General features: G+C 49.3%; 1 protein-coding gene across 2 annotated transcripts in view; it reads left to right on the plus strand.

The window, feature by feature from the left end:
• FOXK2 (forkhead box K2) overlaps positions 1 to 17,649 on the plus strand; it is a 39,360-nt gene that overhangs the window by 13,617 nt on the left and 8,094 nt on the right. For both annotated transcript variants that reach the window (XM_049859173.1, XM_049859174.1), the window contains exons 2-6: positions 4,816 to 5,010; positions 7,175 to 7,322; positions 9,860 to 10,006; positions 15,339 to 15,532; positions 16,307 to 16,482. In XM_049859173.1, coding sequence (XP_049715130.1) covers positions 4,816 to 5,010; positions 7,175 to 7,322; positions 9,860 to 10,006; positions 15,339 to 15,532; positions 16,307 to 16,482 — 860 coding nt within the window. The remainder of the gene's footprint in view (positions 1 to 4,815; positions 5,011 to 7,174; positions 7,323 to 9,859; positions 10,007 to 15,338; positions 15,533 to 16,306; positions 16,483 to 17,649) is intronic.

A 17,649-nucleotide genomic window follows, 5' to 3' on the forward strand; every position in this document is an offset into this window, starting at 1 on the left:
CCTGGGCCAAGAGAAGGTTTGGGAACCATGATTGCCGGGATTCTTCTAGTCTCAGTCAGACCATTAAGTCTGGTCTTTTTATGAGAATATGGGGTCTGCATCCCACTGATCTCCTGCTCCCTCAGGGGTTCTCTGTTGTGCTCCCTGTCAGAGCAGTCATCGGTTGTGGCCGGCCACCATCTAGTTCTTCTGATCTCAGGATGATATAAGTCTCTAGTTCAGGTGGCCTATTCTGTCTCTTGGGCTCATAATTATCTTGTGACCTTGGTGTTCTTCATTCTCCTTTGCTCCAGGTGGGTTGAGACCAATTGATGCATCTTAGATGGCCCCTTGTTAGCATTTAAGACCCCAGGCTTCAAAGTGGGATGCAGAATGTTTTCTTAATAGAATTTATTTTGTCAATTGACTTAGAAGTCCCCTTAAGCCATAGTCCCCAAACCCCCGCCCTTGCTCCGCAAACTTCTTTGCTTTTGGTCCAGTCCAGTTGAGCTGACCTTCCCTGTATTGAGTGTTGTCCTTCCCTTCATCTAAAGTAGTTCTTATCTACGATCTAATCAGTAAATAACCCTCTCCCACCCTCCCTCCCTCCCCCATCTTGTAAGCACAAAAGAATGTGTTCCTCTCAGTTTAAACTATTTCTCAAGATCTTACGATAGGGGTCTTATACAATATTTGTCCTTTTGCATCTGACTAATTTCACTCGGCATAATGCCTTCCAGGTTCCTCCATGTTATGAAATGTTTCACAGATTCATCACAGTAGAATAATATTGTGAAATATCTTTTTTAAAAAGAAAAACACATTGCAGTTTGGCCACTGATGACCTGATTGAGGACACAGATGTATCCATGAGTGGGGTCCTGGCTCACTACCAGGGGATAGTAGGTGGGAGGAGCTTCTGTTAAGGGGCAGATTCTTTATCCAGCGTCTGCCCGCCTGCCTGCCTGCCCGCCTGCCCTCCTGAGAAGGCGCCTGCCTGTGCTTGCAGCCTCGTCGAGAGGGCCTGTCTTTGTGGGTTTGAAACTTTCTGGTGACTGCTGAACGAGGTGTAAGTGGAAACGAGAGGTGGTGCCCTTCTAGGAAGGAGAGTGGGGGTGGGGGAGCCAAGGAAGGGAGGGAGACTTGCATCTCACTCTTTGGTAATCCTCAGCCTTGTGCGTTTCTCACCTGTTAGTGAGGACAGCAGCAGAGATACTAACTGATGGTCTGCTCAGAGTAGCTTAAATGGACTTTTTGGTAAGTAAGGCATCCGTTTAGCCCCTTAAACACATCAGACCAGTTCTGAGAAACTCCACCAAACACCAGTGGCCAGAGCGGTGTTGCGGTGGGCAGTTTGGCCTCTAGGTGAGCTGTATAGAGTGTCTTGTGTGTTGGTTGGCACTCCCCTGTCACCCAGCACATTAGCATTGCCATAGCAAATAAGACATTCTCACAAAGTGGGACAATTAAAAGCTATAATTTAGCTCCTTCTCAGTTCAGGTCAGAATTTGCTGCCAATGATTTCAGGACCGATTTTTCAAAGTTTTTTGGTCTTTGGAATTGTGGGTGGAGGACTGTGGCGCTGTATAAGACAGAGAAGCTACTCGAAGGCAAGTAATTTTTGGAGGGATTTTGAGGTGGCTGTCTTCAATAGCTGTGAAACCAGGCTTGTCTCCAACTCTTAAATCTGCAGTCCTGCGTTTCTCTCTGCTGAAAACCGGACGATGTTGTCTGTCCAGGGGTCGGCGGGCACCCACCCTTTCCTCAGCCTACTCTAGCCAGCACCAAACTGCTTCCTGAACTCGTGGAATCATCTGCTTGCCCCATTCACTCATCTTTGTGTTTGTCGAATCCATCCCTTGCCCTTCAGCCCCCAGCTCTTGTTTTTCACCTGGGCTCCTGAAGTAGTTTTTTAATTGGTCTCTAGTCTTGTTACGCCTCCACTCTTTTTCCTTCAGTATAACGTACACACAGAACAGTGCAAAGACCCCCTGTAAAGCTTAGTGAGAACCCCTTGTGACCTGCATCTAGTAAAGGAGTAAGTTAGGCTCGGACACTCAGAGCCCCTTCCCTTTGTACCCTCCCACTCCCAGTCCACTGCCCTGACTTCTAGACTGTGCCCTGGCTTTCTTTGCTGTTGAACTTCACCTACATGGAGTCATACAGAATGGATGTGGCGGGGAGGGGGGACATTGGCTTTTCAGTGAGTGTGAGACTTAGGCATGTTTTTGTGTGTAGGCTATTCTGTAACAGATATACCACAGTATGATATTCTTTTGTGGATGGACGTTCAGTGGCTTTATTTGGGCTCTTGTGGATGATGTTGCTATGAATATTCTTGGAGGTATTTTTAAGTTGGAAGATATCTTTGAATATTCGGGATTCTTGTAGGGTTTATTTATTTATTTATTTGTGCTTTAAGTTCCCCTCCTACTACCAAGGGTCCTGCGCCCTCTGACACAGTTTTCTGACTGGCCTCTAAGCTCACAGCTGTAAATTTCACAGGGTGGATGAAACATACCCCACGCTACTGAAAGCTTACAGTGGAAGTTAGTTTCTCATACAAAAATTTATACGCACATTGTTACGTGACCCTAGTTGCTCTTTCTATAATATGATAGCATACTCCTCCTTTCCTCCCCGGATTTCCAGTGTCCATTCAGCCAGTGTCTCGTCCCATATTGCTTTCCCATTTTTCCTCTGGGCCAGATCTGCCCATTTAGTCTCGTGTATCTACCTGACCTAAGAAGCACTCTTTTCACGAATATGGTTTTATGTCCTATAGTCCAGTTTAATCTTTCTCTGAAGAGTTGGTTTCGGAAATGGTTTCAGTTCTGGGCTGACAGAGGGTCTGGTGCCATGTCTTCCAGGGTCCCTCCAGTGTCAGTCGGACCATTAAGTCTGGTCTTTCTACTAGAATTTGAGTTCCGCACCCCACTTTTCTCGTGCTCTGTCAGGGACTCTTCTGTCATATTCCCTGTCAGGGCCATCATTGGTGATAGTCGAGTACCATCTAGTTCTTCTGGTCTCAGGCTGACTTCCTGTGGCCAGCATAGGTACCTGCCAGGATGTAGGACAAGGGCTCTTTGGAACCATGTGGTGTCCAGGAGCTGGGCTCTGCACCCTGCGCTCCGAGGCAGTTGAGAACTCTGTCCACTGATGCAGGCATCAGTGTGGGTGTGGTCTCCTGACTGCACTGTGACTGTGTGGCCAGGGTCCTGTTTGTCCTCTGGTCTCCCCAGGGCCCAGTTAGTACTGATGGTCAGTAGCGTGGGGTATGTTTCATCCACACTGTGAAATTTACAGCTTGTGAGCTTAGAGGCCAGTCAGAAAACTGTGTCAGAGGGCGCAGGACCCTTGGTAGTAGGAGGGGAACTTTAACATCACAGGGAAGTCTTTCATCAAGATGTAAATGCTAGGCTCTGCAGTCTGTTCTGTTGAGTGGCTGCAGTAGAGCTACGGCCTTAGTGAGGCTGTGTCTTCTTTCAGTCGTGAAGGAAGCCCAGCTTACCTGTTTCAGTTAACGTTTGATCAACACCTTTTGTCCCAGATTGCATTTGTTTGGTTTAAAAAAAATTGTTGCCAAGAGTATTACAGATAATCTTAACTCCAAGTTCACTGGTTTCATTTCATTCTTTGTGTTGTTTTTTTAGTCACGTGACAAAGGATCACAGTATTTGATTTGATTTGATTTAATAAGTATTTCTGGTATCAGTATCGATAACTAAATATCAATATGCAGTTTTTCTGTAAATTAGCTGTTAATGTTGGCTCTGTTCGTCCTTTATCTCAGTTACTTGGCAGGGGACCAGGTGGGGCTGCTCCAATGTGCCAAGGAGCTCGAGTGTACATGGGTCAGTGTGGCCTCTGCCTGGCCCTGCTGCCCTGTGGGCCCCCCAGCCCTGGTACAGGCAGCCTTCTCCACAGCCTGTGACCCTGTCTGTCAGTGGCCAGGAGACAGACTGCTGGAGTGGGAGTTCAGGTGTGCCTGCCCATCCTAGTGGGACCAGCTGCCATGGCGGTCCTGGAACTGGTCTCAAATGGTGTGTATCGGTGCAGTGCATTACTGGGGCACACAGGGATAGCACATCCCTCGGTGGTAAGGGGTCTGCTGTGACTCGTGAGTCTGGGAGGCAGGTAGAGTGCGATCCATTTCCTCTGAATGTCGAGCATGTGGAAGGCACAAAGCAGGCCACACCAAGTGTTTCTTTTGCTTTTGGCGGACTTGAGATCACTTTTGAACTTTTACAAAAATGTGGAGCCAGGTGGCGGACGTCACAGGTGAGCCAGAGAGTTAGGAGAGAACCTTTTCTCCGTAACCTGATGTTTCTTATTTGCTCAGTGACAAAGTGAAGACTTTTTAATAGAAAAGGAAATGATTTTTCTTTCTTAAATAAGAACCCCCCCATAAATTGTGGATTGCTTAATATGTTTGTGTGTTTATTTTGGCAGGAATAATGCATGCTAAGTGGTATTTCAGTCTTTGTTTTAAATCTGCTACAAGATCTAAAACAGGTTTGTGCACTTATTTTAAAAGCAGTAGCAGTAACTGAGTCTTTTTTGAGTTACTGTCATATTTCTGACAGGGCTGGTTTGCATACTGTCTACAAGTCATAAAGCACTTCATTCATGGTCTTTACTCGCTAAGCTGTCCCACAGCAGGTGGTGTGGCTGACCTTCATCATGTCTCAGAGCTGGACAGTGTGCAGCATCTCATCTGCAGTGAGGTGTGGCCACGGCTGTGTCGGCCACTCGGGGGCGCTGAGCCCTCTATCCTCTGACAAGTGTTTACCGTCCAGCCATAGGTGCAGGCTCACACTCTGCTTCACTTTCCAGATGCACGTTCCGCTTTCCCAGCACAAACATCAAGATAACATTCACCGCCCTGTCCAGCGAGAGGAGGGAGAAGCAGGAGGCACCCGAGTCCCCAGTGAAGCCCGTGCAGCCCCAGATCTCGCCTCTGACCATCAACATTCCAGACTCCATGGCCCACCTGATCAGCCCCCTGCCTTCCCCGACGGGCACCATCAGGTAGTGTGGGCTCCATGGTGTGGCGGGGTCTCTGTGTGCACTGCGGGGGCACCTGTACATGATGCATGTGGCTGTGCTCACATCTGTGCACATGGCACCTCCCTAGTGCATCCATGTGGCCTCAGTCACAGCCCGGGCAGGTGTGCAGATAGTCCCCCATTGCTGCTCAGCCCATTCCTGGGGCCAATGGTCACGGAGAGGGAGGCATCGAAGGGACTAAAACACCATTTAGTTTCCAAAGACTTTGTTGTTAGCTCCCTGTGGCATAAGGCACAGTTCCCAAATGCCCCTGGTTTCATTTATGGAGCCTTTTTAATACAGTATAAATTTAAGGGGCAGACGATTTGTGGTACTTGTTTAAAGTCTGAGGTTTTAATTTGAATTTCAAATTTTCTTTGCTATGGTTTCATGTAAATTCTGAAAACTTGTTGTCTTAGTTATTTCGTGCTGCTATAACAGAAATACCACAAGTGGGTGGCCTTAACAAATAGAAATTTATTTTCTCACAGTTCAGGAGACTAGAAGTTCAAATTCAAGGTGCTGGCACTAGGGGAAGGCCTTCTCTCTGTCAGCCCTGGAGGAAGGTCATTACGCTTTGCGCTTCTGTTCCTGGGCAGTCTTCACGTGGCTCAGCGTCTCTCTTTCCCCGTCTCTGCTTCTGTTTGTTTATTTAATCTCTTTTATATCTCAAGAGAGACTGACTGAAGATATATCCTACACTGATCTTATCTCATTAATATAACAAAGACGACCCATTCCCAGATGGGATCATAACCACAGGCATAGAGGTTAGGATTTACAACACATAATTTTGGGAGACACAGTCCGTAACACTTGCATGCTGGATTGGCCAATTCGACCACGTTAAAATGACAAACTGTTCATCACAGCCTCCTAAGAAGGACCAGGTACGCTCTGGAAGCAGAGAGCTACAGTGTCCGACCACAGGCCAGTGGGGCCTAGAGCCCACAGCACGCAGTGGAGTGCACCAGAGCACTCTGGGAGAGCAGCCTGCAGCCATGCGCAGGCCAGAGTGAGGTGTCGTGGCTGAAGGAAAGGTGGAATCACAGCAGATGGCATATCTCGCTGGTTTTCACCTGTATTTGGGCATCTTATTAGGTATACGGGGGAGCACTGGTTCACTGGAGGATTCTCTCCTTCCACGTGGGAGGCCTAGGCTCAGTTCCTGGCCAGTGTGCCTCACTCACAGCCACCACCTGTCTGTCACCGGAGGCTTGTGTGTTGCTATGATGTTGAACAGGTTTCAGTGGAAATTTCAGACTAAGACTAAGAAGAAAGACCCGGTGACCTACTTCTAAAAGCCAGCCAGTGAAAACCCTGTGGATCACAAGGACTGACTGACAGCTGGTTTGTTCTGTTGTACATGGGGTCACCATGAGTTGGGGCTTGACTCGATGGCAGCTGGCAATAAGCACAACATGAGGAATAAGTAGTTTTAGACCCAGGCATGGAAACAACACACTTCTCTCTTGAGTCAGACTCATGCTGACCAGGTCCACGAGAGGTTGCACTGTTGGGAGGCAGGGAGGCCCGTCTTGGTCTGCTCGGAGCTATCCCTGAGGTGTGGAGGCCGAGGGGAGGATGTGAGGGGAACCCGGCAGCCACTGAGCTACACCTTCAGGGCACACACTTTTGTCTCTTAAGAACCAACATAGACAGTATGTCGTCTGGAAAGGCAGCTGTGCCATGTTTGGTTTGTCAGGCAGAGCCTGGAGCCGGGAGCACCCGGCCAGGTGGGGCTGTGGCGGGCAGCTGCACCGTGGTGTGCTTAGTGTCGTCTGACGTGCAGCTCTCTGTGATGGACGAGCTGCCTACTCCCCCTATTCTGGGAGCCGCAGCAGCTGCTTGTCTGTCTTTTCCCGTGGTTGAATTTGTCCGTAGGTGACTACATGTACATGAGTATGGAGGGACCGTCTTGTGCCTCAGCTTCTCCACTGGTGAAACCCACGGGCCACCCCTCCCTTGTGAGAGCTTAACTTTCACAGAGAATTGACAAGAGTCCATTTGTTCATAGAAAATGCTGATATTCTCTCAGTTTTTATTTTGGTATTTTGTTTTTCCTGAGGTCAGAGCTAGTTACTGAAACACAGTATGATATGTGTTGTCTGATGGAGTAACAGGAGCACTTCTTTGTCTCCCACAGCGCTGCAAACTCCTGCCCATCCAGCCCCCGTGGGGCAGGGTCTTCGGGGTACAAAGTGGGCCGTGTGATACCATCTGACCTCAATTTAATGGCTGACAACTCACAGCCAGAAAATGAGAAGGAAGCCTCAGGTGGAGACAGCCCGAAGGTAAATGTTTTATAGCCTGAGGCAGCGGTCCCGAGAATAGCATGTGGCCACACAGTTCTTGGTACCTGCCCGTGTGTCTGAGAGCCTCCACAACCAGTGTGTCTTCAGAGTGCACGCTACTGGGTGACGAGAAAAGGTGTCTGAGTGGATGAGGTGCTTGACTTGGTCTGGCTTTTGAGCATGTTCTCAGGGTTGGGGTTTACAAATGCATTCTGTCGTCCCTTTGACACTCTCTGAGGGCCCCCAAGTGGGAGGTGTCAGCTCCATGAGAGAGATGAGCTGATGGTGGGGCCGAGGTGGAGAATGGCTCAGTACTCACAAGGCTTCTGTGCATCCATGCCCACGAGACTGTGCCTGGAGTGTGTCTGTCTGTCTCTCAGTCAGTCTGTCTCTCTCCATCTCTCTCTCTCTCTCACACACACACACACTTCTGGAGATGATGTTGGTCACCTTTTTGAACAGTGACTTTTGATATTTCACACTGTGACCTTAAATGTGTTTACTCTTTGACCCAGTAATTTCCTTCCAGGACATTGTCTAAAGGAAATGGACAAAAATCTGAACAAGAGTTTGTAGAAAATTGAAAACAACCTAAATGCACCATAAGAGAATGGTTACAATATGGTATCCCAGTAAGGGGATATGATGCAGAATATTTACTCATAAGGAAATGCCGTCAATACAGTGCTAAGTGATAGAAGAAAACAGAACCATGCATAAAAACCAAGACCAAACCCATTGCGGTCAAGTCGACTCCGACTCATAGTGACCCTATAGAACAGAGTAGAACTGCCCCATAGGGTTTCCAAGGAGCACCTAGTGGATTCGAACTGCCGACCTTTTGGTTAGCAGCCATAGCTCTTAACTACTACGCCACCAGGGTTTCCAACCCCTCATAGTGTTCCTTTAGTTGTATGTTTAAGAGATGTGTCTTCGTGCAGGGGTGCGAGCTGAGCAGGGCCATCTCCGCTCCGTGAGCTTCCATGTCTGTCAGGCACAAAGGCAGGCAAAGCTCAATTGTATTGTTTCAGATGCGTTCTTAGGTGGTAACTTAATAAATACCAGAAGATAGTGATCACCATAAAAGGTCAGGAGTAATGGCCAGCTCTCAGGGAGGTGGAGGTTGTGGGCCAAAAAGGGCACACGCAACCTTCTGGGATACTGGCTGTATTCTGCTTCTTGGCCTAGTGTGGTTATCCTGATGTTCAAAAGGTTCAGCTGATGTGAGCGGGCGTGTTACAGGCTTTTCTGTCTACGTTACATTTTTTAATAAAAAGGTTTTTAGGAGTGCATAGAAAAAAGATTGCAAAGAAGTACTCCAAGTGGCACAAGCTCTATGGAGAGGGCTTCACACTCCCAGCCGCTTCTCAGCCGAGTGTCCTTGCTCTGGGCCTTCTGCCCGACTCCGATCATAACGAGAGGAGCCAGCTGTGAGGAAAAGTGTGATTTCCATGGAGACCGTCTGGCAGTGTCAGGCCCGGCCTCAGTACTCAGGAAATGGTTGCTATTTAAAGGAGATGTGATCTTCTGGGTGCAGCTATTATATGGTTAAATCTTTCTGTATAGAGAATGATAGCCAACTTCTTTATGCCAGCTTCCACGTTCAAGAACAAACTGACTGTGTGGAAGTGCCCCCTTCCTCCCTTCCCTGTGTTTCTGCCACTGGGCCTGTCTGTGTTCCTTTGCTGTTCTGTATTATCCCTAAATACCGTATCTAAATGTTTGTTTTTGAACTTCTGTAAACAGCAGCATCTTGAATGTATTCTTCTGCAGTTCACTGTTCTCACTCAGCTTTATGTTTTGCTGTCTTGCATCATGGGTGTAGATACATGTATTTCCCAAAAGTTCACAAGTGGAATGGTCACCCCTCCCCTAGCAGGCTTGTGCAGCTCTGTGGGCATTTCAGTTGCCGTGATGACAAGGAGCCGTCAATGGCCTTGAATGGGTGGGGGCCTGGGATGTCCTGTGTTGCTGTGCAGGACAGCGTAGAGACCCTGTGTCTGCTTGTCTGTGCCACATCTACATGATGTCTCAGTACACAAGGCAGCTGTCACCATGGGTAGTGCTCTGAGCACTCTGTCCACGGCTCTGTACATGTGGGGACTTCCACCAGCGAGCTCCCGCTTGTAGGGTGTGCGTGGCTCAGCTTACCCAGAAGACAGGCTGTGCCCAGCACGGCTGCCACGGGTGCCTTCTGCCCCTCACTAGTGCATGGCCTTCTGGGTGGACATGAGGGCATTTGGAGGGCGTCTCCTGGGGTCTGGCAGCTTCTCACTGCTTTTCTCATTTCTTCTTTTTGCCATTTGGATTTTCTTTTTACGTGACTTTTAATTTTCTTCTTTATACTGCTCTATACTTTTCCACTTGATTCCTACAAATTTTCCAAATTCTCTCCAATCAAATTTTATGACTTTTATAGTAAGAAAAACTAAGTATTTTCACAGCAAGACTTAAAACACCAGGGATCCTGAATTTTAGGAAATAATTGTGATGTGATAATTCACTGTTCAATATTTGTCATTTCCTTTTCCATACAGGATGATTCAAAGCCACCTTATTCCTATGCACAATTAATAGTACAAGCGATTACCATGGCTCCTGATAAGCAGCTCACCCTAAACGGAATCTATACGCACATCACTAAAAACTACCCCTACTACAGGACCGCAGACAAGGGCTGGCAGGTAGGTTGTCTCAGTGTCTCCCGGACATGTCTGCTCTGAGTCTTGTTGATGGTGGTGGATAACAGAGCAGAAACTTGGCTGCTGTTGTATTCCATTCAGGCCCAGGATGGAAGGTTGAGTTAGGTGAGCCCTCTTAGCTGAGAGAGAAGGTTGTTGTAGAGCTGGGCCACTATGCCTGTCTCACCCCTGTGCAGAGCGTGGCAAGCGACACTGTCTTAGAGGAAATCTGGACCTGCGTGTGTCCCCATGGGGGTCAGAGCCTACGATGGCAGAGATGCTCATCCTGGCGGCCAGTATGTAGGGCAGAGCCGTGCGGGGAGCTGACCAGTTACACTGCCACCGGGCCTCCTCAGGATGCTGCCAACTCACTCACCAGTAATTTCTAAGGCTTTGTGTTGTGGAGGTTGTTCCCATTTCAGTGTCTGCGTCCTGGATGTACAGTAGAACCTCCTTCATCAGACAGTGTGGGGATGGCTAAGACAGAATTTAAAACAGCAGAAGAGAGAAGACGTGTACTTATGGTGTGTGGGTTCATTAAGCAATCAGGAATGGCTACATAATTGTTTTGAGGCTTTGGTTTAATGAGTAAGTGACCGTTAGAAAAATGTGTCTGTTGAACCGTACGCTGCGGCCAGGTGAGGTGGGAATGGGGGGGGGTAACCACTTTTTCAGCCTAATGAAAGGTAATGTGGAACATGCTATAACAGTAATCTGCCAACCAAATTGTCCACAGTTCCTTTGTACAGGGCTCAGGGCCCTCACGGAGGTACAAATGAGCCCCAGCTTCCCCCGCCCCATCGGGTGCCCCCTTGGTTGCAGGTGTCCACAGCATGCTGGTGTTTCTTAATTGGATTTGGAGAGCACGTTTGTGTTTAGCCCTCTGCCAGGGTCTCAGCGCATCACGTAGATTCTAGACGTCTTTGCCGTGTTTGTTTTAATCTACAAGAGCGAGGCTCATGTAAAGCAAACTGTAAAATGCGTGAAGTGGCCAGAGCGTCATCTGGAGAGGAGCCCCAGGCTGAGTGGCTGTGAGGTGGGAGGGGCTCACAGACACTCTGTGGCCACTGGGGTTCAGGTGCTGCGTGTTCCCTGGGTGTCTGGCTCCTTGTCGGCTCTCTGTCTCGGACTCACTCGCTCTGGTTACTTGGAATTCCTGGGGCTTTATGGAAACCCTGGCGGCACAGGGGTTAAAGAACTACGGCTGCTAACCAAAAGGTCGACAGTTTGAATCCACCAGGTGCTGCTTGGAAGCCCTGTGGGGCAGTTCAACTCTGTCCTATAGGGTTGCTGTGAATTGAAATTGACTCCATGGCATTGGATTTTTTTTGGGTTCATGGCAATGAGTGTTTCCGGAAACTCGACCAACCTCTAAAAAACAACCCGTTTCCCTCACGTTCTTGTTTCTTTGTGCTCTCATTTGTCCAAGGAATACTTCCTGAGCACCACTGGGTGGGAGGAGGGGTGTCTGCCCTCAGAGAGACCTCTCCTGGCCCAAGTCACTGGGGATCGAGGGAGCATGTCAGGAAGCCCTTTTGGGGAGTGGAGCTCTCTGGGCCAGGCTGCTGGGCCAACATCACAGAGAGGAGGAATCTCCGAGTGACCATCTGCGTCGCTGATCCCTTCCTGCCTGCTTCTGAGCTGTTACCAGCAGGCGTTTTTATGAAGACACCTCTTTCCTGTCCAGATCCAGTCCCGTAGGGTGGCTCTGCGTCCCGCACAGTGCTTGTTGGCTCATAGAACTGTTCACAGCTCATGGTGCTGCACTCTTAGCTGGGAAGAAAGGCCTGCCCGAATGTCCCTTTAACTCATGGATGTGTATGCCCAGTGTTGTGTCTCCGGCGGTGCCCTTGGTGGCTTCCAACACCGTCGGCTGTGCCATCTCTGAGCACCCTTTCCAGAGTGACTGGACTTAAACCTGTGTGTCAGACCTATTCAGAGCCAGGTCCGTTTTCTTTTGAGAGAGACTTAAAAACTGAGCAACCCGTTTTAAAAGAGATTGCGTCTGCTGTCCCTGCTGGCGTGGTGGGAGGGGTGAGCCCTAGATGTCAGGCCTCAGGTGTCAGGTCCCAGGTGTGCATGGGCTGTCTGAGGGGGGAGTGTTCATGCCCCTGCCTCTTGTGCCCCCCTTGCCTTGCCTATTGTAGATGCTCAGGACCACACAGCTCTCCTCCAGACTCAGTTGGGGTGTTTTGCGTTGTCTCCCTGAGTCATCGCTGCATTTGTCCACAGAGGCAATTCTAGAATAGGACAGGATGCTCTGAGAACCCTACCTGGGAAGACTGTGTGTTCTTTTCTTTGGTTGCATTTTTCTGCCAAAATGTTTTCTTTTGATTTATAGTTTTAATTTTGCCCAGCCCAGAACTGAGATACTTGGCTGCAGCTGCGAAAGATTTGAAAAGACTAGGCTTCTGGCCTCCGAAGAGACCAGAGTGGGTTTCTCCTTGAAGAGTCGGGGTGCTCTACATCCCCGTCTTCTGGAACCATTTCTGCATATTACACTCCTCATGACGGTGGTTGTCGTTTTCCTTCTAGACATTTGTAAACACATTAGGATGCACTCTTAAAAGTTTCACGAAGTTTTCCACAAGTCCTCTCTATGCAAGATGCACAGTCGAGACCACTCAGGGCAGTGGAATCGAATGTACACATGCACACTCAGACACACACACAGACATTTACACGCACACACAGACACACAGACATCTGCACGTACGCACAGACATCTGCACGTACACACAGACACACGGACATCTACATGTATACACAGACATCTACACGTACATGCAGACATCTACAGGTGCACACAGACACACATCTACACATACACACAGACATCTACACGCACACGCAGACACACATCTACACGTACACAGACATCTACACGTACACGCAGACACAGACATCTACATGTACACACAGACATCTACACGTACACGCAGACAAAAACAGACATCTGCACGCACACTCAGACACACACACAGACATCTGCACATACAGACAGACAGACAGACATGCACACACAGGCTCCCCCCAGGACCCTGGGATCTGGTCAGGAAGGCGGTGTGTATCTAGGGCAGAGACCCCAGGGTCTGCACTGGGCGTGCGGAGCTTCATGGGCTAGAGAAGTCTCCGTGAGCTTTGGGTATCGGGCTGGGGGAAGTGCAGGCCCTGGCACCCAGGCTGGGTGGGTTTGGGTGCAGCCACGATCACGAGAGGCTCTGGGTGGGAGGCAGTTTGCTCAGTCCTGCAAATCCTCCTCTTCATGTGCAGCGTTAAGGGGCAGTGACCTACTTTTTCTGAAAACTCTGTGGCAAGTTCTAAATCTGGGGTCCTGAGTCCAGGTGGCACCAGAACACGTGGCGACCAGACGAACAAGGACTTCATCCTGGACTAGCCAAGAGGCAGATGCCTGAGTTACCTTAGAAATAGTTTCTGTATCTGTTCTGTTTGTGTCTACATTGAATGTCTCCTGCTACTCTCTCAAGTTTTTTAGAGTCTTGTCTGAAAAATCCCAGGTGACCACTGATGCTGTTTGGCAGACTGTCTGGTCCTAGCCAGCAGATGAGAGGAGGTGGAGCCTGTTAGGGTGGTGTGGGCTGGGCGTCACTACGTTTCCAGAGCTGCAATGGCAGCTCCCCTGATTCTAAGGCCCAGCTGATGGTAACGAGGCAGCCACATGTCTGAGCCTGGTTCTGCCTTTCGGCATCCTGTGGGTAGAAGTCCTGCTCTGGTTCCCTTGGGCTCCCTTCCTCTGGCCCCTCAGCCAGTGCAGGCACAGCCTTCACTTGGTGCCCTTTGCTTCTGCCTCACATGGTCTGTTTGGCAGGGTAGTGGGCTGAGGGTGGGTGGGAGTTATTTTTGAGTCCCTGCTTGGGGTGGCCAGTCCCAATAAGACAGTGAGGAGGCAGCTGCTGCCCCTCATGGGGCCTTTGGAAGGATTGCCGTTTCTACAATTAGACTGTTCGGTATTGCCATCTAGGTTTGCTTTTCCGAATCCACAATCTTGGAGTCTTCCTTCTGCTCCAAACTTAACAAGACGCAAAGGCAGCTGGTAAAGGTTCCTCTTCTCTTAGATGGAGCACCGGTTACAGTCACATTCGATTTTCTGAAGGAATTGATAGACAGGTATTGTTTGGTTATCAGCTAAATTCTATGATAAAACATCATAGCGGGTGTTTGTGTCTATGAAAAGGCTCTAAACCTCCTCTGATAAACAGTCCTACAAATCACAGACAGGTTCGTGCCCACGCTCTCGTCCCTGAAGTCCACCAGAGTTGAAGGGTTCGTCAGTGGCACGTGGCTAGTTCCAGCCCCTCGGATCGGCTGTGAAGTGACTTTGACATGTGCTTTCGTGTCTGAGCGGCCTTGGGCAGTCCAGAACTTCAGGTGTGGCCAGCAGTCTTGTGAGAAGGTTAAGTGGGGAATTTAGAGCCACTATTGGATATTGTTATTGGATAGCCTGAGAATTTTACTTCGAGTTATTGCCAGTCAGCACCGTAAGAGTTTATTACTTGGAAATGTGCACACGCATGCGGATGCCTTAGATACTGATGTAAATGCATGGCCTCTGCCGGCTTTGGCCAGGACCTGGGTCGGAAACCCTGTCCCCGAGGGTGCAGCCACAGGAGACCATAGGCAAGCTCTCCTCTTGGTCTCTCATCTGGGAGCTGAGATTTTGTAATAGCGAGAAAAACGGACCAGGAGGCGAGACCAGTGTTTCTCTGCACACCTCACCGCATGGAAACACTGCCATGGAAGATGCTGTTGGTGATAGTCCTGAGGCTCCTGTGCATTTTTCTCCTTTGCTGGTTTGCCACGTACTTGGTACTGGATTGATTTACTTGAAGTGTTTTTTCAGGGAGGGGCTTACATCAGCTCGCTTTGTCTCCAGATGGGGAGGGGCTGGCAGTGAAGCTGTGGACAGCCTGGCCTAGCTCAGAAGAGGCTGGGAACAGTCTTGGCTCCTGCTCAGACGGGAGGTAGAGACTGGCAGCGCCTTCTGTGTCTTCTGTCCCTGACCCCCACCCCCGCACCCTCGGGTCCCACCTGCCGTTTTACTCCCTGTGCTGGGTCACCGTCTCCGGACAGGCCACTCGCGGTGGCTCTGGTGTCCTGGTGGAGGGTGCCCAGTGTGCTGCTGCTTGCCTGAGAAAAACCCACTGCGGAGAAGGTGGAGGCTCCCAGAACAGTGCCGCTTTCTGAACTTCCCTCTCTGCGTTCTGCGGAAGCTAAACACATAGGTTTCTGCTTCGCAGGGCACTAAAACTAGGGCACATTTTTATTTCTGAGCAAAGAAATGTATGAATTCTACGTATTTTTTTATGTTTCATAGAATTCAATTCGCCACAATCTCTCTCTGAATCGTTATTTCATCAAAGTACCACGTTCCCAGGAAGAACCGGGCAAAGGCTCGTTCTGGAGGATAGACCCTGCCTCTGAGAGCAAGTTAATAGAGCAGGCTTTTAGGAAAAGACGGCCTAGGGGCGTGCCTTGCTTTAGAACCCCTCTGGGACCGCTCTCTTCTAGGTAAGGAAAAAAGACCAACAGAGACCTCACTTCATGGTCAGTCATTTGCCTTCACTGTATTGGTAAATTTTCCTTTTGAAAATGAGGGAACTATCGAATGCATTGTGATTAATGTGGGGATGGGGATATGGAAAAAAGTGGGGGATGCTTCCAGTGACCCAGAACGTTTCCGACTGTTCCACGCAGTAACTGTAGCTTCACTGAACTCATTGCGTGATGTTAAGATGATCAGAAACCTTTTACTTGAGTCAGCCAAATGATAACTCCACAGTGACAGATAGTGGGTTTTTCCTTCTCTTTGGCATATGAAAAGCTCTTTAAAGCTACCTTTTAGTTTCTTAAGATTGATTTTTACAGTGTTACTTTGGCTGTTTTGAAATTATAGATTTTTAGCTTCATTGATAAATACTTTATTTTTAAACAAACTAACGTCAGCGTTAAGCCCCGGCCCGCCTGCCCATCTGCCCGCCTGCCACGGCCTCGCTGCCTGACGTGAGCAGGAGCTGCTTACAGGAGCAGCTGGTCAACTTCCGCGGCCTCACAGCCCACACTGGGCGCAGGGCAGTGGTGCCATCTAGCCCCACGGGGCCTGTCGCAGGCGTCAGCAGGTCTCGCTGAAGGCCCATCTCAGTGCCCAGGAGTCTCAGAGAAGTTGAAACTTATTGGAGATGTCCCTTTTGCAAAGTACACTTACTACAGTGACCAGGCAGTTGATGAGGGCTTTACTGTTAACACCACTAGCTGCTGCTCTCTTGTGTTCTCTTGGCAACACAGAAGTGCCCCCGCCTCACCCAACCATGCGGGAGTGCTGTCTGCTCACTCCAGTGGCGCGCAGACCCCCGAGAGCCTGTCCCGGGAAGGTTCACCGGCCCCTCTGGAGCCGGAGCCAGGAGCTGCACAGCCCAAGCTGGCCGTCATCCAGGAGGCGCGGTTTGCCCAGAGCGCACCAGGTGAGAGGCACCGAGGCACCATGTGCTGCCATGCAGTGGTCCTGCCTGTGCATGGGGAAGGCTAGCCTGCCAGAGGTCGTTATTTTAGAAGAAGATGCCTTGTGGCACCCTGGTGGCACCGTGGTTAAGCGTCCGCAGTTTGAATCCACCAGCCACTCTTTGGAAATCCTGTGGGGCAGTTCTACTCTGTCCTATAGGGTCGTTATGAGTCGGAATTGACTCAGTGGCAATGGGTTTGGTTTTATTTTTTTGGTTAGATGCCATGTACCTAGTTCTTTGTCCCTAGTATCTGATGATTTTATTGGCTCTAAAAGACCAGCCGCATTGTGGGTTCTAGAAATTCAGTGACCATTTTTAAAATGGTGCTGTGTATAGGTGTCTGAAATGATTTAGAACTCACCTGTGTCACGCTTCACCATTCAAAAATCCATGAAAACAGTTCCCCACCCCCAAAATACCTTAAAGTATACAAACTAGACACTGATTGGAAGGGAAAAAAATCCATCTAAATGAGTAGGGAAGCGCTTCACAGTTTGCTTACCAAGTTGTGATGCAGAATAAAAATTTGTGCCCTGGGGATTCTTTCTTGTTTTAAATGTGTACTGTGGAAATGTGTCCAAACTGATTCTCCTGTGTTTCCCAGTTGATGGGTGAAAATGTGTCTTTTGATAAATGGGAATTCCTGGTCACTCAGGTCCAGGGAACACCAAGCCCATGTGGTGTTCTTGCCCCCTATTCCTGGCCCCCAGTCTGTAGCACCTGGCACCCGTATGCCTTTCTAGTCTAAGCACAGAACCAAAAAGAGCAAAGATTGATCAGTGGAGGCTTCGTAACAGCCCAGCTGTTTTTAAACTCTCTGACTCCCTGGGCGCATGTTATAAAACCAGGATTTTGGTCACCAGATGAGTGTGGCCCTCACCATTCTGGCCTGCAGGCTGTTTCCTCACATCTCCTGTGTATGGACACAATCCTTTTCACGAGGAGAGAGCGTGGGGAGAGATGTTTTAGAAACTTAAACAGGAGAAATCCTTAGCGATTAGATAAGGAATTAACTATTCCTAGTGTGGAGCCCCTGGTGGTGCAAGTGATTAACACACTCGGCTGCTGATCGAAAGATTGGTGGGTGGAGCCCACCCAGAGGCACCTTGGAAGAAAGCCCTGGCAGTC

The sequence above is a fragment of the Elephas maximus genome, chromosome 19 (assembly GCF_024166365.1).
Source record: "Elephas maximus indicus isolate mEleMax1 chromosome 19, mEleMax1 primary haplotype, whole genome shotgun sequence".
Taxonomy (NCBI): Eukaryota; Metazoa; Chordata; class Mammalia; order Proboscidea; family Elephantidae; genus Elephas; species Elephas maximus.